We start from the raw sequence: 22269 nt of genomic DNA on the forward strand, positions 1-22269 counted from the left end.
CTGGTGACGTAGAACTGCGCACGACTACTCCTCCCAGTCAGGGCAGTTTCTCAATACCAGGTATGCAAATTTCAGACTTGCGTCCTTGGTAGTTCGGACTTCACAAGTTCTGCTCGGTAGTGTGAACTCCTGGGGATGGGATGGTGCAAGTCCGGTAATTCTGCAAATGGAACAGCAGCTTACTTGATAATGTCAGTCAGCTCACCTTGGCTACTGCAATTTTCCTCACTGTATTTACAATAAGACGAAATATGATATCAGGCACCACTGCCCCTTTTCTTTTTTATTTAAACATATTAATAACCACAGAAATTTAGTTCAGGGAACGTATACATTACATTGAAACAAGTATTATATTAAATAGCATTGTCTCTTTACCTTTTCATTTTAATAAAGTTAGAAATATATAAATGCATATATAAATATATAAAGTTATGAAACAACGTTGTGCTCAGCCAAAACGATATAACCTAGAACAAATAATAGATACATGAGACCAAAGATTACCTGTTAGATTTACCCAAAACAAATATCTCATATTTAAAGGATTAGTTCACTTCCAGAACAAAAATGTACAGATAATTTATTTACCCCCTTGTCATCCAAGATGTTCATGTCTTTCTTTCTTCAGTCGTAAAGAAATTGTTGTTGTTTTTTTTAAGAAAAGCATTTCAGGAGTTTTCTCCATATAGTGGACATCTATGGTGCCCATGAGTTTGAACTTCCAAAATGTAGTTTAAATGCAGCTTCAAAGGGCTCTAAATAATCCCAGCCGAGGAAAAAGGGTGTTATCTAAAAAAAAAAAATACAATTTATACACTTTTTAACCTCAAACACTCGTCTTGTCTTGCTTTGCGTTGCACATACATACTCTGTGCACTCCGGTTCAAGACAGTTAGGGTATGTCGAAAAACTCCCATCTCATTTTCTCCTCCAACTTCAAAATGGGGCTATGCTAAAAATTGCATGCGATTATCATTATTGCACATCTTGTCATTAATGCCGGTTCTGTGATTAGTTGTAAGTCTCCATCACATGCTGTCAGATGGAGTGGCATTTACTACACGGAGCCATAGTTCACTGATACAATATTGTATATATATATATATATACAATATTGAGTTCAAAATCGGATATGTATCGACTTCAAAATCGTCCTACATTGCTGTTTTACCTTTTTTGGAAAGGGCGTTTGACCTTCTTTGCACGTTCACTTTGTAAACACTGGGTCGGTACTTCTGCAGCGATGTAGGATGATTTTGAAGTTGGAGGAGAAAATGAGAGGGGAGTTTTTGTATTGAACCAGAGTGCAATGTACGCATACGCATCGCAGAGCTAGACAAGACAAGCATTTGTGGTTGTTAAGTGTATAAACTGTACATTTTTAAAGTACATTTGAAGAAAAAGATTGTTTTGTGAGATTAAGACCATTCCTCCTGGCTGGGATTGTTTAGAGCCATTTAAAGCTGCATTTAAACTGCATTTTGGAAGTTCAAACTCACACCATAGAGGTCCACTATATGGAGAAAATTCCTAAATGTTTTCTTTAAAAAACATAATTTCTTTACGACTAAAGAAAGAAAGATATGAACATCTTGGATGACAAGGGGGCGAGTACATTACCTATAATTTTTTGTTCTGGAAGTGAACTAATCTTTTAACCACTACAGAAACAGTCAAGAGGACCAGCTGAGGTGAGGCGCTTTTGGCAGGATACATGAGCACTGGGCGCCCGATGATCGCCTGGAGCTCACATTTCCGAAATCAGTCAAGCACATTTTCAAATAGGCACTGTCTTTATAAATAAACTGCAGATTTGAGTTTTAAACAACTACATTCATGCCTGAAATACTATTAATACTACATTTTATGACACAGTAACTCCAGTATTTTGAAATTATGTGAATAAATGGTGGTTGAAATACAATGCTGCGTGAACCAATCAGCATCAGACTTTCTGATGGGCAAATTTTTACCAGGAACTTTATTTAGATCCTGGTTCCTGTGGTGGAAACATACAGAGTACCACCCCAAAGTCCCTAGTTCCTGGGGAAAGTTCCTGCAGTGGAAACGGGCTTGTAGTATGTATTACTTCTTAAAATGTATAATAATAAAATTATAATTCAGGGGTAACCAGTGCTGTTATTGTTTAAAAAAAAATTCAAAATCTTATTAAATACTATAATAGTAGATAAATAATACTGTAATAATCTCATGCCTGTTTTACCTAGCAGACACTTTTCATCACCATTGTCCAGGCGAATGAGTTTTTGCCATGTATGTTTTAGTACGTCTGGTTATTAGAGCAGAAGCGCATTTATGTGTGGCTTGTCTCATCCTCAGTTCATGTGTTTGCAGCTGGTGTATCAGTGTATTTGTCTGTATGTGTGTTTGTTTTTTTCCCCCTTTGTTTCTGTTCAGTGCACTAACCTGAACCCTGTCTCTTTTCTCTGTCTTCCTCCTTTTTCTTTCTCTTCCTTTTCTCTTAGTTCCACTATTGCTTTTGTCTTTTGCTTACACTTTTCCCTTTAGTTGACCTCCGTTTCTGATACTTCCCGCTTTTATTTTCAGTCACAACCCGTTCTCTGTTCTTATTCATACAGTGACAAGATTTTGCAGTTCAAATCATAATTATATTAGTCTGATCATAATTTAATTCTGTTTCTCTTTTGCACAGACACTTTTGCCAGTAAGGTCGCTGCCATCCAAGACCAGTATGCGGACGCCTCCATTGGCAATGTGACGGGCAGCAACGCGGTCAACGTTTTCCTGGGCATCGGTGTGGCGTGGACCATAGCTTCTGTATACTGGCGTACCAAGGGGAAACCTTTCCACGTTGATCCAGGTTCTCTGGCCTTCTCTGTCACACTCTTCAGTGCTTTGGCTGTGGTGTGTGTCAGCGTGCTGTTGTATCGCCGGCGCCCCTCAGTGGCTGGAGGAGAGCTTGGTGGTCCACGGACTTGGAAGATATTCACGTCCTTATTCTTCATTTCCCTTTGGCTGATCTACATCCTGTTGGCCTCTCTGGAAGCATACTGCCACATCCCTGGATTCTGAGGAAGCGAGGCCTCGCATTATTTCAGCTTGAAGAGGAATATGAAAAATGGCCAGTGAAGGAGCAATTTTGTTTTGTATTTATTAGATATTTATCTTGAAAACTTTGAATAGGTCTGATAAGTCCATTTTTGTAATCTTCTGTTTTCTTCCATAAAGGGATAGTTCATCCAAAAATAGAAATTATGTCATCATTTATAGCTTTTATGTTGTCCCATAAAACATAGTTTTTTTTTTTTTCCTGGAACTACATGAAGGTGAGTAAATGATCACAGATTTTTCTCTTTTTTTGTATGAACTGTCCCTTTAAATTAGTTAATGCAGTATTTTACATATCATTTCTTGTTCCCTTGCCTTACACTTGTATCCGTCTCTCAGTGCTGTCTTAAATCAATCCAAAAGAGTAACTAATGACTCATGTCTTTTTTGTACTCCTGTTTGAGCCAATCCGAGCCTGTGGTTACTGAATGAAGGGGTTTATGTTTTTTGAACTCTTTTTTTTTTTTTTTTTTTATGTGAAGTGTCAGTATTACTCTTGTGCAACTGTAATTATGATATTTTACAAGATATTTAAATGAACAGAATGACCAAACATGAACTTTCACTTATTAAGAGCTGACTGAACAAACATGATGGACTTACTATTGCTTGTGTAAGAAGAAAAGCATGTTTCAGGACTAAATAAGAATCGGACAGATGGTCTGAAACGCATGTCGAGTTCTTAACTAATTATATATCATGTATGAATGGTGACATTAATAGGAAGTCAAATAGCAAAAATGAATGAAACAGAAAATGGACTGAAATTATCCTAAAGTGGATGGAAGAACAATCGGAAAATAATGACAGTGATGGTGCTGCATATCATTAAAAAATAATTCTAATTTAAATATGTATACAATGTGTGTGTGTGAGCAAGTGTGTGAGAGAGAAACCACTCAACCAAGAATAAACAGCTTAGTTGATGTTCTCTTGAAATAACCAAGTAATTGATGTAATTAGCTGTCTGTATCTGTATTTGTCTTGTCCCTTGATGGTCCTTGACATCAAATGTTTAATAGGAGATACTAGCCTGTTAACATGATGTGACATTTGACATGGTGACAAATGCTCTTACTGACTGCGAACCAAAATGTATCCCTTAGTTCACCCAAAAGTTACAATTGTTACAGCATTTAGACACTCTCATGTGATTCCAAACCCATATGACCTGTGAAACATAAAAGCAAATTGTTTAGTAGAATGTTCATGCTGCTCTTTTCCATACAACAAAGCAGAAAGTGACCACTTTCACAAAAAAAATAAGTGTACTTCAAGTTCATTTTGAGTAAACTTAAGTAAATATGTGACTCTGGACCACAAAACCAGTCATAGGGGTCAATTTTTCAATACTGAGATTGATACATAATCTGAAAATATTGATGCATGGTCTGTTAAGATAGGGCTTATCTTGTGAAAAAAATTAAAATATTGAGAAAATCACCTTTAAAGTTGTCCAAATTAAGTTCTTAGCAATGCATATTACTAATCAAGAAAGTTTTGATATATTTACAGTAGGAAATTTACAAAATATCTTTATGGAACATTTTTGTCATAAAAGAAAAATCGATAATTTTGACCCATACAATGTATTGTTGACTATTGCTACAAATACACCCGTGCTACTTATGACTGGTTTTGTGGTCCAGGGTCACATATTGGTATATTTTATGCAGTAAGTATATTAAAATAATAGTAAACTTATACTTTAAAATAGTAAAAATAGTTTACTACTACTAAGTTTTTGTATTACAACTATAATGTGAACTACTCAAGCAGAACTGTCAGTTTACTAGTTCTATATGTCTAGGCCACTTTTAGTTTACAAAAGTATACTTTGAAGTATCTTTTCAGTAATCTATTCATTTTTTAGACTTTTTGTACTAATTATACTTGTAAGTTTTCTTTAAGTGAACTTAGCACCAGACCTAAGCATAATTTTGTATTAACTGTATCTCTGATACACAGACAGTAGACTGAAAGCACTCTCTTATTTTTGTTTAAAAAAAGGATACTATCACACTTTCATAAACGTTTTAGGGCAGGTGCTGTCAAGCTCCAAACGGACTAAAACACCATAAAAACTGTGAAATAGTCTATACAAGTCATAAGAGTAAATACAAATAAAAGCATGCAGTGTTAAGGAACGTTCTCAATCTGTATCTCAAACAAGCTAAGTGTGTCTTCAAGATACATGAAATTCAGCACACTAGTCACATTGACAGCGTTTATGTATATGTTTGTTTTTTGTCATTTTTGAACTAAATATATGGGTTTAGAATGACACGAGGGTGCACAAGAATCGAAATGAACTCAAGTACTTTTATTTATGTGTTGACTGTTTTATGTTTGTTGCAGTGAATCTTCAGTTGTCACTGTTTCAGTGTTCACTGTCTGTCCACTATCTGTTTCTGACTGCTGTGTAATTATTCTGTGAGACATTCAGGAAGACAGTGAGAAGGTGGGAGGCATCGTCTCTGGCGCGTTTGACGGAGAGCACAGAAAAAGAGTGAATGAGACAGATTTAGCAGTAGCGTAGATATTTAGCCTTCAGAAGTAGCTTTTCTCTTCAGTCTAGTACAGTATTTGGAGTGAGAGAATGTGCACCCAGAGTATTTTTAGTATTATCTTGTTGCTAGGCGACCCGCCCAGAGAGTCATTGTCCAATGACGGGTGCTTGTGCTTGTGCCTGTGCCTGTGTGTATGTGGGTGTTGCTGTATGTGTGTAACACCTCCTCACCCGAGTCTGTTTAAGGCTTAAATCACTACATAATTACCAACTTTACTTCTTATACTAACCTAAGTTTAGTTTGAGTTGAACTGAAAAGATTTTGGTTAAAAGTGGTTAAGCAAAGGCAGTTAAATCAGTTATGATCATGTAATTGATCAGTCAGCTCACGCTGTCACAAGGATCAGCTATCATCAGCGGTGAATCCCACATCAGACTGACATACAGCAGAAGAGTGTGCACGTAATCGCTTTATAGGGTCACCGTTTTCTCTCTCTGCCAGGCTGCTTCTTGAAGCACAATAAATTGAAGTGCAATCCCAAATGTCACACTGAAGAACAGCTATCGTAATTGGATTAAGCGGCCTGGCCAGAAAGAAAGAGAGAGAGAGGGCTGGGGAATGTAAACACTTTCCCATCTACAAAATTACACACATTCCTGATGGAATTGCATGTAAAGGTTATTGTGTGTTTATAGCATTTAATACTGCAAGAGAGACTGTGTAGTTGTGTTGTATTTGCTGGCCTCTTAATCAGTTTTGTGATCCAGCTGTTTTAGTGCATGTCTAAGTATCTAACATGTGCGGAACAGGCTATTGATACAGTATGTACAGTATTTGAGCATTTAAATCTCTTTTAAAAATGTAGGAATGTCATTACATTAAAATATCAAACCAAATGATGTGCAAGGAATGTTAGATGTTGTCTAAATCACTTTTTGCAATGACCAGCTCATCACATTAATCAAGAACTTGTTTTGTAAACATTTTGAACAGTATATCTATTACAAAATAAAGCTAACAGTCTTGTTTATTTTGAAAAGTATGCTTGTGCTATCTTAAAAGTAGTCATGAAATGAACATTTGTAACATTTATAACATTATGATTTTGACCTCATAATTTCTAGCTTGCTTTTGGATCTGTCTTCATCCAGTCAATAAATAGAAACTTCCTTTTTCAATAACCTGTTTGACTCAGATGTACCTCACAATAGAGAAAAAAGATGTTGCTACTTCCGTTACATTGACACTTTTTATATTTATTATCTAATGCAATGACATTCATACATTTTACATGTGTCCTGAGTATCTAAATACTTTTCTTCACCTACAGATATATGCAGACAGATTATGGTTCCTAGCAGGATAGATTAGAGACAGGAACCATACTGCCCTTGTGTTACAGAAAAAAAAAAAGAAAACTGGTCATGATAAAAATTATAATTCTTGATCGTGTATGTGGGATTGGACTTGTGTTCATAGTGCTAGTCTTTCATAGTGCTTTGACTTTCTTGTGTACAGAAGATACACTAACAGAAAAGGTTAATATGATAAAATAACAGTTCATATGAAGTGCCCTGAGGAAGCAGTCACCATGTCATCCCATATCAGTGTGTGTGTTGCCCTTGGCTGGACTCTGTTCTGTGTAGTCTGGTCCTTGCGTGAAGCATCTCTCCGATATTTCTGTTCATTAGTCTTTTGATTATTCTTTCATTAATGGTTTGATTGATTTCATTGTTAATTTCTCGGTCTGTTTCTCATAATGAGTGAATCACCAAGTGCTTTTCTTTTCCTTCATGTCTCTTGGTTTAATGCATGAATCATTCTCTTAACCTTGTTAAATGTTTTAGAACATATTGTCCTGAAATCTTTTTTAAAATGTCTTTTATTAAAAAAAGCAGAATTGAACACTACATATTAAATGTCTTATGTCTTTTTAAGGAATGGATGACTTTTCTGTGTGCACTTGTTAGAAATCGCTATAAATGAGTCATTGAATCATTCACTCAAACAATTTACTAACACTGATTCAAATGAAATGCTGTGTGTTGCTCGCAGACACTGGTGAAGAGACAATAAATATTCTGAACTGATTCTGTATATGAAAGCAATATAACATTCACACACTCAATTGACCCTTCGCAGACAACTTGATTGATAGGTGATCTGCCATTTTATCTTTTTAAAGATAAGACCTTGTTTCATACCAGAAGTAACCTGCTCTCTCTTGTCTGTCGGCATGTTGTCAGTTTTCTTTTTGCTCCTCTATGTATTTTTTAAGGCATGAGAACATGATGTGTAGTGTGAGAGCGGCATTGTTCATTGGACATAGCAACAGTAACTAAGGAGGGCGGGTTTTTGCGAAGGGTCAATTAGTGATATTGGTCTGTAGGGGTGGTTCGATTCACATAGTACGAATCGTGATTCAGTCTTCTAGTGATTCACATCGATTCACTAATTTCAGAAATCGATTTCCTAGGTAATATAATAATAATAATAGCATGATGTTGTTGGAACAAACCAGCAACAGCAATGGAGGAGGAAAAACAAATGCATCCTGCTCCATTTTCAGCTAGGGCAAAGATTTGGAAAAATAATTACTGATAAATTATTGATCTTTTGTTATTATGGGAAGCATTTGGAAAGAGACAGGAAAACAAACAAGGCGTTCTACGGAGCCACCAAAGGGACTTGGTTAGCCGTGCTAGCCGTAGCCTGTTACATTAGAGTACATAATAGGGTCATTCTATAATTAGGGGTACATTTAGAATTTGACAATGTGAAGAAAAAAGTTTTCCTTTTTCCCAAAAACCCAAACATGACCTTACATAGCGGCGTTGAAACAATCTATATTGTATAAAGTGCTATATAAATAAAGGTTATCTGTAGGAATATGTGCATAAAATACCATCTATGTTTGCTACTGTCCACCATGTTATCTTTACTGGGTAACACAGCTGACAGGTAACTTAGTTGACATTTTTTATGTTATGGGCCTATACTCAACATGGAAGCCTGGACCTACTGAGCATATGGTATGTTTAGAAATATATTTTCATAAACAAAACACAAGCTTTAGTTAAATTGTCTTGTTAAAATTTGCAGCAATAATACTTGTGTAACACTGTTGACAGTCAATTAATCCACTCTTGACACAGGTTTGCTAGTTATATTCCCCAATATTAGGGAAAGAGAGAGAACTAGTGTTCTAGAGGAAATATCATCATACTGTGCAAATTTTGCGAGAATGGGACCAACCATTTCTTTTCAAATGTCTTGATAACCTAATCTAACTGAAGCCAAAACTATGAAATTAATTTATATTTGAGGTAATTTTCATGCTTAAATGCAGAGTAGAATGAGCAGCTTTACAAAATCGTACAGCTGAATACCAGGGCTGTATGTGATATGAACATCATTTTTGAAAAAAAGATATGGCTTTTTCAACATATAGTAGTGTGATTGGGAAAAATATAACTGTGTCCTAGAAAATTAAGCATCAGGGCTTTATATTGATGAAAATATATTAAAAATATACTTAACGGAAATGAGATGTACCCACAATTATAGAATGACCCACATAATATACTGTATATTTCACTTACCAAATAAACAGAGTAAGGAGAGATGCCTGATAGGACGATAAAGAATGATTTGCAGATCCTAAACACCACTGACAAACATCTAATCTTGTAAATATGTGGTAAGTAGGCCTACCACCGCTCCATGTGATCGCGAATCTCGAAAGTGAAAGTAAAACGCAAGCGCGCATTCAAAATCTATTTCAATGTCCCACATATTATTAACTGTTCTCGGATGTCTGCAATTTATATACAGTATAATTACCCAAAGATATAGTTTTTTCCTCCCATCTCATATAGGGGTTTCGTAGTACATGTCATTTCCTCTCTGAACACAGTATGATCGGATTCGGACACATCCCTAATGGGAAGTTTAAAATATGTTTGATTAGGAAGTTAATAATTAATAGGAAACACTGATTTCTTGAGTCAGGACTACCTGTATTATAGACTGGTGTGTTTTTGTATTAAAATAGTGGTGCGTTTGATGTCCAATGTGCACAAAAAAATTAAACGAAAAATTGTGAATTATGATTAAAAATCCAAAAATTATTAATCGATTTTTAATTGAATCGTGACCCCAAAAATCGATCTGAATTGAATCGTGAGGTACCAAAAGATTCCCACTCCTATTGGTCTGAATATCAGCAGAGCTGAAACTGTGGAGCTTATTCACTTGTAAAATACAGTCTCTGGGCTCACAGTGTCCCAAGCTCCAATATTTTAATATTCTGAAGAGATGAATCAGTTGAGATTTTGGTAAGGTTAGGATTTTTATTGGTTAGGACCATTTTTGTTTGTTTTTGGCATCTGATAAGCATTTTTTGACCTGGAAATGGTGATGTGTGACATCAGAATTAACGAGTGGATACAGCCAAATCACAGCCTGACTGATTTTTGAAACAACAGCATGATCATGTGATATTGCTTAGATGAATTTGTTCAGATGAGTTACAAAAAAGCAGGTTAGATGGATGAGGACTTACAAGCAAGCAAGAAGAGTGGGATGTATACATGTTTTTTTTTTTTTTTGTAAACTGAGTTGATAGATGCCAGGCATGACATTTGGATGCCGGTTCTCCCCTTTTACTCTCATGGGCCTGTCCACTGGAAAGAAAAAAACGACAGAACGAGAGCAGAAAGAATGAGGCGGAAGCAGATGCTCACTGGGGAACAAAACAGAAAAAGGGAGAGAGGAGACAAGCTTTGTGCTTGAAAAACAAAAGCAGGAGATAAGAGAGAGAAAGAATGTAAAGGGTTCAGAAAAGAAAAATGAATGAATGGGAAATTACACGGAAATCTAATTAAAGACTGACTGACTGCTGTGGCCATCGAGAGGCTGTGAGAGAACCTGAATGTGCAGGTTATGTTCCTCAGATATGGACTGGATTGGATTGTTCAATGCATTGTTATACACAGTTGGGTTCGAAAGTCTAAGACCACATCTGTGTTTTACAATCTAATTTAAACTGTTTGGGATTTTTTTAAATATGCATTAATTTTTTTTTTTTTTTTTTTTTTTTTTGTATCCTAGTAATAACCTTTATAGCATGTATCCAAATAATCCAAATAAATTCATATCCTAATATTTATTTTGGTTGAACATTTGATGCTAAGCTGAAATTAGAAATAGAGCTCCAATCAGCATTTTTGCAACATCATTGTACCATCACAAAAACAAGCTTTGCAAAGCTGTATATCAAAGGAAACAGGCCTTTTTTACTGTCAATATTTTCACATAAAGAAGACAGGAGAGGTTTGCGTACTTAGAAGCTGTTAAAGGGTCCTAGAAACTGCATTCATCACTGAGGCTCTTTCATAAGCCTCACAGTTATTATCCATTTTTTGAACAATTGCTCTAAAAAGGAGAAAAATCCCTTCTTTCATCTTAAACTCTGTGGTAAAGCTAGTCAAAAATGGCCAATAAAGGTTACTATGAAAATCATGTTTCACAGATGCCTTTCAAAAGAAATCACTAAAAGACAGTAAGTGATGGTGTGATAGCCTTTTGGGCAGTGCACCGACATACAGCGCCGTTATATGGGCGTCCTGTGTTCGAATCCGACTCGAGGACCTTTCTTGATCCTGCCCCCTATATCCCTCCCACTTCGTTTCCTTTCCATTCTGATCTGTCCTATCATAATAAATGCCAACAATATATTTACTATATTTATATATATATATATATATAGATATATATATATATATACACTACCGTTCAAAAGTTTGGGGTCAGTACATTTTTATTGTTTCTTTTTTTTTAAGAAATTAATACTTTTATTCACCAAGGATGTATTAAGTTAATAATTAAAAGTTTATTAAAAGTTAATAATAAATAATTTACATTGTTATAAAATATTTATATTTTGAATAAACCCTGTACTTTTTAAACTTGCTATTCATGAAAGAATCCTGAAAAAAAAATCACAGGTTCCAAAAAATATTTGGCAGCACAACTGTTGATATTATCCAACATTGATCATTCTAATAATAAATCTGCATATTAGAATGATTTCTGAAGGATCATGTGACACTTAAGACTGGAGTAACAGCTGATAAAAATTCAGCTTTTCATCACAGGAATAAATTCTATTTTAAAGTATGTTAAAATAAAAAACATTATTTTATATTGTAAAAACATTTTGCAATATTACTGTTTTTTTTTCTATATTTTTAATCAAATAAATGCAGCCTTGATGAGCATAAGAGACTTCTTTAAAGACTATTTCAAGTCTTACTGACCCCAAACTTTTGAACGGTAGTATATATATATATATATATATATATATATATATATATGTATCTATATGTATAAGCACACAGTAAAATATATATGGCCAAATATACTTTAAATATATGTTGTAACATGTTGTGAAGCTCAAGATCTAGTTTTGAAATTAAAAATATATTTAATTTCAACTTTTATGTACCAAAATATATTTCAGGGTCAAGAAATTACATTTTCTAAACTTATAGTAGAACGTGGATGGAAATCCAAACTATAGATTATTTAAAATGAAAAAAAAAAAAAAAAAAAAAATAAAAATGCATTACATGCATTGTAAAATTACAAGTAAAATTACTAAAAAAAAAAAAAAAAATTAGTGTACAGTAAAGTTACAGGACAGTAACAGGAATATAGCTCTATAAATATGTAAGTTATATAAATATAAATCAGATTACAAGTTAAGTTTATTTATTTGCTTATGCACATTACAGAATCTGTCACTACTATGTATAGTTGACTTTGACATTACCCATCAGGGATACAGTAGGACATTTAATGATAGCAAGGCAGTAAGTGCATTGCATGATACAACGTTTTTAAAAGGAACCACAACAACCACTATGCACTAATACAAAACTGCTATGTACACTTTGGTTTTTGACAGTTCATTATAAGGAATACAATACAACACTTCAATGATAACACACAAACTATTAAAATCATCAGTATACTTTTTCTGTTTTAAGCATATATATATATATATATATATATATATATATTACCATACGGGATATGTTAAGCAATCAGTGTACAGCAGTAATATTCAACATCAGAATGCTTTATGCATGTAATGCCTTGGAGTAGATGGAGGATTTAAAAACATCCCTCTAACCCTCTAGTACTGCTTGTGTTGCGTTTTTGTTTTTTTGTTAATTAATGCACTATTATTACTAATGTACTATTAATACAATGACTATTTTAGTTCAATGATATTTTATTTAATATTTTGCATTTTACAGAAGTTTATGGTACTGAATTATATTTGTGGAACAGTTATTATCTATTATTTTACCTGTTAACCAAGGTTTTGCGCATAGACCTTAAAATGAAATTTCCAACTCTTAAATGTTGAGCACAGTCTTTGGTCTCTTTGGTCTCAGACACTTGGCAGATTGTGTGAACTGACAAAAAGTTGAAAGGTTATAGAAGTTTAATATTATGAAAAACAAACAAACAAACAAAAAACAGAAATACTATTTAAATTTTATACGAAATACACATTTTCCAAAACATGTTATACTCTAAACTGTGAAAATCAAAGACATAAATCTAAACAAGTTCTGCTACAAAAAAACTATATAAAACTGACAAACCACTGATTTTTTTTCCCACTATGTTGAAAATTGCTTAAAAGAATCAAGTAATAGAAGAAAGAATGGATTTTTCATATTTGAAGATGTCTCACACACCTTCAACGTGTCACGTAATCTGTCTTTCATGAAACAACAAAACCATTTCACAATCTGAAAACTTGTTTTCATCCTTGAAAAAGAAGAACTGAAAAAGGGAAACACATACAAGACATTTTCGACAATGTTCGGTATTTATTGAATGTACAGTTATATTATTTATCGAGGCAATAAAAATTACATCCAGAGTAATAATTTTCCCTTTAAACAAGGCAGACCAGTACATTATCTACATACAGTGTTAACAAAAAAAGTGTTTCAGTAGGAAGGTGATAAAAAGACATGCAGAGAAAGAGAGAGAATCTATGAACTATGAAATATGTACTTGGTTAAAGCTGTAACTGAGGCCAAGCAGAAGTTAGCCCTTGGGTAAGCATGTGTTGTCCCTTAAAGTCTGACTGCAGTCCTCACCGATTTCAGTACACACACCAGCATCACTCAGTTTGGCCCACATGTGTGATGGACCAGCCTGGCTTGTCCCCTGAGGATGTCTGATTATAGATTGAAATTAGCATGCTAATGTCTGCTTTGAAGAAGAAGAAAAAAAAAAAACTGTACCGATAACTCAACTCAATTTACAAGACATGCTTTGCAAGCATTAAAAAAATGAAAGGTGCTAAAATCAAAATAAAATTCAAAATCAGAACAACCACCTGAATTTTGTCCCATTTTAAGACACTAAAATGTTGGTTTCTAAATCACATGATTTCAAAAAAAGAAATTGTTGGAAAGAATTGCTGCTAAATGATAAAACCGCACCATTCAACCATTACTACTGTCTATACACATAAGAGAACCATGAGGTGATATTTAATAGGCACAATACAGAATCATGCCACTGTAAAGAACAAGACAATCATAAAGTGTACAAAATAAATTACAGGCCATAAAGTATTTGGGTGTTTCTCAGTAAAAAAAAAACAACAAAAAAAAAAAACACCTGCACCTCATTTTAAGCAAGAAATAAAATGCCAGACAAGCAGCAGAAGACAGTTGAATGGTGCTTAGAATGACTATATAGTGTGTGCTTGGTGTTGGGACACTAGATCAGCCTAAAGACGCAAGCAAAAAGACAGACGTCACCCTCAACTTCGCCTCCAATCAGTAGTAGAATTCATTTACATCTAAAATGGAATGAATCATATGTAGATCGATATAAACTCTCATGTGGTTTCGACTGAAATACACACATTAATATTTCCTGGTAGTATGTACAACACTAACGTCCATCTCCAAAGATAATGAGACGTGGAGAAAGGAGATGTTTCCATGCAAGTACCATTTATCAGGTATATAAAGCTATTGACTTAACATATGAACACATTATGTGGGCTGAGTCGCATAAACTCAAGCAAATCATCAAAGCTCACTTCTAATAGCTAAAGATGGTGTTGTCCATTTTATCTCCCTTCAGCCCTTTTGCCTTCTGGCCTTCTAAACTCTACTGTGCAGTGTTCATTCTCACAGCCAGCGCCTACCTCACACATACACATACACACACACTTTGTAAATTACACTGGGAAATATTATCATCCAAGCATGGAGAAGAACCGTCATGTCCATGATGCATATTATGTTACTCGCTCAGCAAATGTAACTGTTTGATAATCGTAAGTGCTGTAATCATTGTCTTTCTCAAAGTGCATCCATCGAGATCATTAAGCACCAAACACACCGGTGTGAAAGATGCTCACTCAACTCCAACTGTCTTAATATTGAGCCACGGAGCCCTGAGAGACACAAATAGAATGGAAGAAAAAGGTGGGGGAAAGACGCACATGGACATACAACCAAAAAAACTGACCAACTAAATGAAAGTAAACAGGAAGTGGGGGGCGACAGCAGACCAGATTACAGTACGAGAAAGCAAAATCCAACCATCATACATTCTAATGGATTAAAAAAGCCCTGGATTGTGGTGATCAGAGCTAAGCTGTAAAAGTCTTCAATCTCACATTAAAAACTCATCTCATATGCTCTGCTTTGTTGCATATTATGCAACATGACTCTGAATAGACCAGACGGGGGATTTGTGCGCCGCGTTCCTGAGACTGGATCTGACATGCAAACACACCCAGAATGTGAGCAGATTCAAAAAGGTTTGGCCAAAAATAAAAAAGGTGGTCTATGAAATTTCCTAGACATCACTGGATTGTGTGAGATGCGGAATCGCTGCCAATTACACAGAATCTGGATTAGATTAGATTAGATTAAGACAACCGATAGAGAGAGATACGGGGGAGGTATGGGAAAGAGAGCAGGATTATGGGATTTTAGAAAGCATTAACTGGGTGAAAGAGTTCGAGCCAAGTACATGTAAATGTGAGGCACTTAAACATTTAAGTGTCATCGGACACAAACAATATACACTTTTAGGAAAAAATGTGCAGAAATTGTATCTTTAGGCTTATAGCAGCTTGCCACTGGGGCGGTACCCTCAAATGGACATTTTGGTATCTTATTTAGCACTGAAACTATATTACTTCAAGGTTACATAAACTCTGAAGTATTAATATGCACCTTTTAGGGGTAGATAAGGTACAAAGTTGTCCCTGTAGGGTACAAGCTGTGTAATTTTTGCACATTTTCAGACAGTGTGCTCCTGATCAACATTCACAAAACAGGATGTTTCGTCGCTGTGAAATGAATTGTGTTGGGGATGTGTAAGCAATAGTCCAGCTGTGCATTATTATGTAAACATGTACCTTTTAGACTGATCATAAGCCTAGCGCTAGCATCACAGCGTCAGTATACATAACTGCCAAATTTACACTGCCACCTTCAGGACAACTCGCTGCACTACACATAAAGCTGGAAAGTGCACAATATGCAACAGAAATAAATAGAAAACCCCATCCCTCTAGTTTCCACAGGTATCTTAACGTACAGGTGGTGGTATGTACTAGAGCCCACATTATTAAAGCTAGATAAAATCCATTGTGTTTATGGATTAAAAACAGGAATTTGGTTAAAAGAAAAGTAAAACAGAGTTGATTTAGACAGATACGTTGGTAAAGTGTATGCAGGTTCCAAAAAAACAACAAAAAAAAAATCCTCAAAATATGCATACAACTTTTAGTAATACTATATCTACTCTTAAAATCCACTGTGGACAGAAATGGATTGGAGAGAGTGATAAGAAAAACAAATAAAACGAACGTAGTCTCGCTAGTACACTCCTGTAGTGTCCGTCTCTGACTTGACGGGAGTGTTTGAGGTGGAGGAGGAGTCCAGCAGTGAGGATGAGATATTGCCCATGTTGCTCCAGCTGTGGTTGGGGGAGGAATAGGGGGGCGTGCTGCAGTTAGAGGGGGGGGCCGGAGCTGGGGCTGTCATTGGCCTGACCCATCAGAGTGTCTTTACGAGAGCCTTTGCTCTCGAGCTCCTGCAGGTACTGAGAGATCTCTTCCGGCAAGCGCTTCAGCTCTGCTTCGCAGTCACGTGTCAGGCGGGCCTGCTCCTGCAGAGACAGGATGATTCAGAGTGCCATTCAACACTTTATTATGGGATCTTCAAACTAGGGGTTTCAACAGGTTTACATGGCAATATGAGCAATTTTATTTCACATTAAAAATGCACAATATAGTTACTTATGCTGGAAATAAGGATGTCACAATATAAAATTTTTAAAACCACTGAAATTTCACAGTACTCCAACACCAATATCGCAGTAAAAACTAATATTAACCCAAGTAATATAATTTAAAAGTTCAGTAATAAAAAATAAGAACTAATTACAAGCAACAAGGCAAAGTGGGACAAAAAAGTACCTTTATGGGCCGGTTTACACCTGGTAACTTCATGAGCTTTCTCTGATCAGATATTTATCTGATTTGTTAAAATGTTTCCATTTACACTTGGCCACATAAATGTGTCTTTGCAAAATGGATATAAATCCGTTCTTCAGTTCCTGCGCTATATGCAAATCTTACAGCGTTCATGTTAATGAAAGCAATAGATATGCACTGCATTTTATTCATTATCAGCTAATTTCACGATTAAAGACCGCAACAGGAGAGAGCGCAGCATCAGCATTGGAAAGATAGGTTAGTCTTACTACTTTTAATGAAGAATTGATTGTGTGTTGAGTGGCAGTTGGCATGTCGGCTTGCTGAAGAGATACTCAGCTACTTATCTGTGGCGATGTGCATTGCATTAGCGCCGTCATATCTGACTATAACATGCCATATAGCCCATGTTTATTATTTTAATATTTTGGGAGGAGTAAAATTTGCATATGTGGTTTCAACAACCTAATGCATTTACACTTGTCCAGTTTTGTCTGGAATGCGGCCCAGACCACCTCCTGAAGTGGTTTAAGCGATTGGATTTAAATGTCTCGAAAGCATTTCGGAGGGCATTTACACCTGGTCTTTTCACAATCGGACAGCTATATGATCAAAAAAAAAAAAAAGCATGAAGTGACCAGGTGTAAACAGGCCCTATAAGTAGTAAGAAATTCACATAAATGCTTGCCCAGATGGGCAACGATTACAGCCAGACGGGGATATAACTGTGTATTTTGCGGTTTCAGCATTAAAAACCAATGAAAAAAAGCTTAATTCAATACCTACAAATTGTACTGTAGGCAAATCTCTGTGTGGGCACTTCGATCATGTACGCTCAGAAAATTGTCTAAACAGTGTTCAAAAACAGAATTCTCTTTTACATCTTATTGCACTTGAACAGTTATAAAATCAGTTGAATGTTTAAACTGGCTGGCTTAAACTACCGTGATGATGCGGAACGGCATCATCGAATGAGCAAAATTGCGACAAATTTGAAATGCAGACCAGATGTCAAATTTCATGATTTCATTATGTCTAGTATATTGTCCACCCCCACTTCAAACAATCTAAGAAGCTTTAAGAATCTGACATGACCATTTCTTTTTCTTCATGACAGTTGTGTAAATATATATATTTTTTAATCTGCCTTAAACAGGAGGAAATGATCAGTAAAAGCAAATAATGTGACAATTAACAGGGACCAAAGGTGAAATAAATCTGTGCAAGGACTGACCATAGGAACCTCCTCCTCTATTTTCTGAAGGATGTCCTTGTGAAGGGTTTTTAATTTATCTTGACGCTTCCCCTGAGACACTTCCAGCTACACAAAGAGAGGAAAAAAAAGGGAATTTATGAGGAAGACTGACTTTGTTTATTTGTTTGGTAAGGCTCAGTAACACTTTGTCCTAATAAGGTGCAGAGCAAAAGCAATGAGTTTCTGTCCAAAAGTGACAAGACATTCTGTTGAATGCTTGTTTACTACACAGCTTGGTGGAGAAGGACAACTCAAATTTTACTGTGGGTGGAGCTACCCGGAGATAAAACACAAACAGAAACATCGAATATCATCTGACTGGCAATGATTTTATTGTCGTTACCCAACAAGCTGTCCACCATCATGAGTTTTTTTCAATGTGTTCCACACCCCTGGCACTAATCAGACCCACCTAGGTGGCTTTTCAGGTAACTGAGTATGTCGACTCAGTGGTAGAGCCCGTCGGGAGAGATCAAGCTCACTTAAAGAAGAAGTCCACTTCCAAGACAAAGATCCACATATAATGTACTCACCCCATTGTCATCCAAGATGTCCATGTCTTTCTTTCTTCAGTCGTAAAGAAATTATATTTTTTGAGGAAAACATTTCTGCATTTTTCTCCATATAACAGACTGCTATGGTGCCCCGATTTTGAACTTCCAAAATTCAGTTTAAATGCAGCTTCAAACGATCCCAAATGTGGATGTAAATGTAAAATCCCAGCCGAGGAAGAAGGGTCTTATCTAGCGAAATGATCAGTTATTTTAATTTAAAAAATACAGTTCACATGTATGTGTATTCTCACTCAAGACAGTTAGGGTATGTCGAAAAACTCCAATTGTATTTTCTCCCTCAACTTCAAAAATCATTTCAAAATCATCCTACATCGTTGCAGTTCCGACCCAGTATTTGCAACATGAACATGCAAAGAAGATCAAACACCCTTAACAAAAAAGGTAAAACAGCAATATAGGATGATTTCGAAGTTAAAGGAGAACATGAGATGGGACTCTTTCGACATATCCTTACTGTCATGAACCAGAAAAAAAACAGTCCAAGCAAAGTAAGACAAGACGAGCATTTGGCATTAAAAAGTATATAAATTGTATTATTTTTATTACAATAACCGATCATTACACTAGATAAGACCCTTCTTTCTCGGCTGGGATCGTGAAGCCGCATTTAAACTGCATTTTGGAAGTTCAAAATCGGGGCACCATATCAGTCCATTACATGGAGAAAAATGCTGAAATGTTTACAACTGAAGAAAGAAAGACATGAACATCTTGGATGACAAGGGGGTGAGTAAATTATTTGTAAATTGTTGTTCTGGAAGTGAAGTTCTCATTTAAGGAGCCTGAGAAGAAGATAATATTCCCAATGATTATGCTTAATAAACTTTTGGGCTCAGACACAGGTGTCACTACACTATGGCACTAGGAAGTGCTGTTTATGTGCTTGAAACTGGTTTTGTGGTCCAATGTCACATTTGTTACTGTAGAGATTCATGCAGTGTTCTTAATACAACTATTTTCAATTCAGCTATCTTTTCTGGTATTGTAGTGAAGCCAAAATTGTGGTATCGAGCCAACCCTACACTTTTGCGCTCAGTACATACAGGAAAAACAGTTAAAAAATGACAATGGAAACTTGAGTGGCACCTATTTAGGACAAGGTGTAAAGCCTTAAGATCACACACATACACATATATACATATATATATATATATATATATACATATATATATATATATATATATATATATATATATATATATATATATATATATATATATATATATATATATATATATATATATATATATACATATATATATATATATATATATATATATATATATATATATATATATATATATATACACACACACACACACACACACATACATACATATACATATATATATATATATATATATATATATATATATATATATATATATATATATATATATATATATATATATATATATATATATATATACACATATATATATATATATATATATATATATATACACACACACACACACACACACACACACACACACACACACACACATTTACACAAAAATCCAAATAACACTAAATACATAAACTCTACTCACCTGACGGATTAAGTTGACTGAATCATTGATATGTTTTCTATTGATCTCATTCAGCTCCCTGCTGAGGGAGAGAATGACAGCTTGTTACGTTCCTTGTACATTACCATTGAGACTCCAATGATGTTAATGGCCTGATACCCTTTACCCTTACATTTTACCTGACAGTGTTTCAGTAACAGAACAATGAGAAATATGGCGGCTTTTAAAGACATCTCTAGGCATCTTAGAACATCTCTGATTAAGATATAGGTCAGATTGTTTTTAAAAGAATTCAGAAAAAACATTAGGGGATGTATTTGTCCATATAATGAAGGCCAGTGGGCTCCAAAACAACCGTAAGAATGATAACAGAATTTTCATTTTTAGGTAAACTATCCATTTAAGGCAGGTAATGACCATTCCTTACATTACTAATATTTCATTTTCATTTATCATTAATTTATTGTGACATCCTACATACATTGTGCTACCGAGGCAAGCCACTTAAAGGTATAGCTTGCCCAAAAATGAAAAATCTTTCATCATGTACTAACCTTCTGTAAAACACAAATTAAGATTTTTTATCTATTCGGTGAAAATCAATGGTCACTAAAACTGCTTGTTACAAAGGTTCTTTAAAATATCCTCTTTTGTATTCTGCAGAAGAGAGAAAGTTTTACAAGTATGGAATGTAAAAAGGTTGAGTAAATTATGACAGAACTTTCATTTTTGTGGGAGAAACTAACCTTCTAAGACTGTCTAGACTGTCCTAGACTAACCTAGACGGTCACTGGCACTGTCCTTGAGATGAGAAAAACCATTACTCACGCCTCAGCCTTGTCCTTTTCTGCTCTCTTGGCCTCAATGATGCTGTTCAACCTCTTCCTGTCCAGAATCTTCTGTAACTCTTTCTTCTCTCTGCGAGAAGAAATGTGACATTTTAGCATTTGTCCACAAATACACCTCAAACACACACAAAAAACAAACAAACAAAAAAGTTTCTTACTTGTCACACACTTCCTTGAGTTTTTTGATCTGGGTTGCTTGGCATTCTTGGGCAATTTCCCTCAGTTTCTGATTGGCCTGACACAGAATCACAGAGTCACAGAGAATAAGCTTTTTTAGCAGTGTGTAGTGCCTTACAGAGCAGCTGTTATCGGTGTGTCTTTGGGCAGTTGTTGTATTGCTGTTTGTTATACCTCTTTGAGATGGCATTGCTTGACCTCTTTCTCTGTCTGATGTTGTGCCTGTCTAAGTACAAGAAGCTCGTGCATCTGCTCCTCTCTGAACTGCTCCATCTGTTTCTGCAGCTCCAGATCTAGTTCGTTCAGTTCCCTCTGCACCGGCTCCTCTGACCCACTGCATACACACACAAAAAGTAAACACTCATTTACTACTACTACTACTACTGAATCACAAATAAATGATTCAAAGCAAACAGTCTCAAATGTTCTTTTTACCATGGACAAGCAACCTTTTTGACCTTAAGTAGTGTATAATTTTTCTGGGATTTTTCATTTTTCTTCAAAATCTAACTTGACCCTGGAAATTAACAAAGTTATAGGATTCTGATCAATGTTAAACTAAAAATGTTCTGCTGTAATCTTTTTGATTCTACACTTTATCTAGGTCACTAATAAAATAAGCAAATTTGTGACAGCGAGCATGTGAAAACTGTTTAAAAGATCAGATGTTCTAAGAAAGGTCAGAGTGTTCGGTTTCTCATACAACTTATAACTAA

General features: G+C 35.3%; 2 protein-coding genes across 2 annotated transcripts in view; one reads left to right on the plus strand and one right to left on the minus strand.

The window, feature by feature from the left end:
- slc8a4b (solute carrier family 8 member 4b) overlaps positions 1-7513 on the plus strand; it is a 73074-nt gene extending 65561 nt beyond the window's left edge. Inside the window, exon 10 of the mRNA XM_051115802.1 lies at positions 2678-7513. Coding sequence (XP_050971759.1) covers positions 2678-3057 — 380 coding nt within the window. The 3' untranslated portion in view covers positions 3058-7513. The remainder of the gene's footprint in view (positions 1-2677) is intronic.
- Positions 7514-13918: 6405 nt separating this feature from the next.
- Positions 13919-22269, minus strand: part of plcb3 (phospholipase C, beta 3 (phosphatidylinositol-specific)) — a 59074-nt gene continuing 50723 nt past the window's right edge. The window contains 7 exon segments of the mRNA XM_051114717.1: positions 13919-16693; positions 16695-16838; positions 18401-18487; positions 20550-20610; positions 21357-21446; positions 21535-21611; positions 21728-21887. Of these exon segments, the coding sequence (XP_050970674.1) occupies positions 16547-16693; positions 16695-16838; positions 18401-18487; positions 20550-20610; positions 21357-21446; positions 21535-21611; positions 21728-21887 (766 nt within the window). The 3' untranslated portion in view covers positions 13919-16546.

This window comes from Labeo rohita, chromosome 7, assembly GCF_022985175.1.
Source record: "Labeo rohita strain BAU-BD-2019 chromosome 7, IGBB_LRoh.1.0, whole genome shotgun sequence".
Lineage (NCBI taxonomy): Eukaryota > Metazoa > Chordata > Actinopteri > Cypriniformes > Cyprinidae > Labeo > Labeo rohita.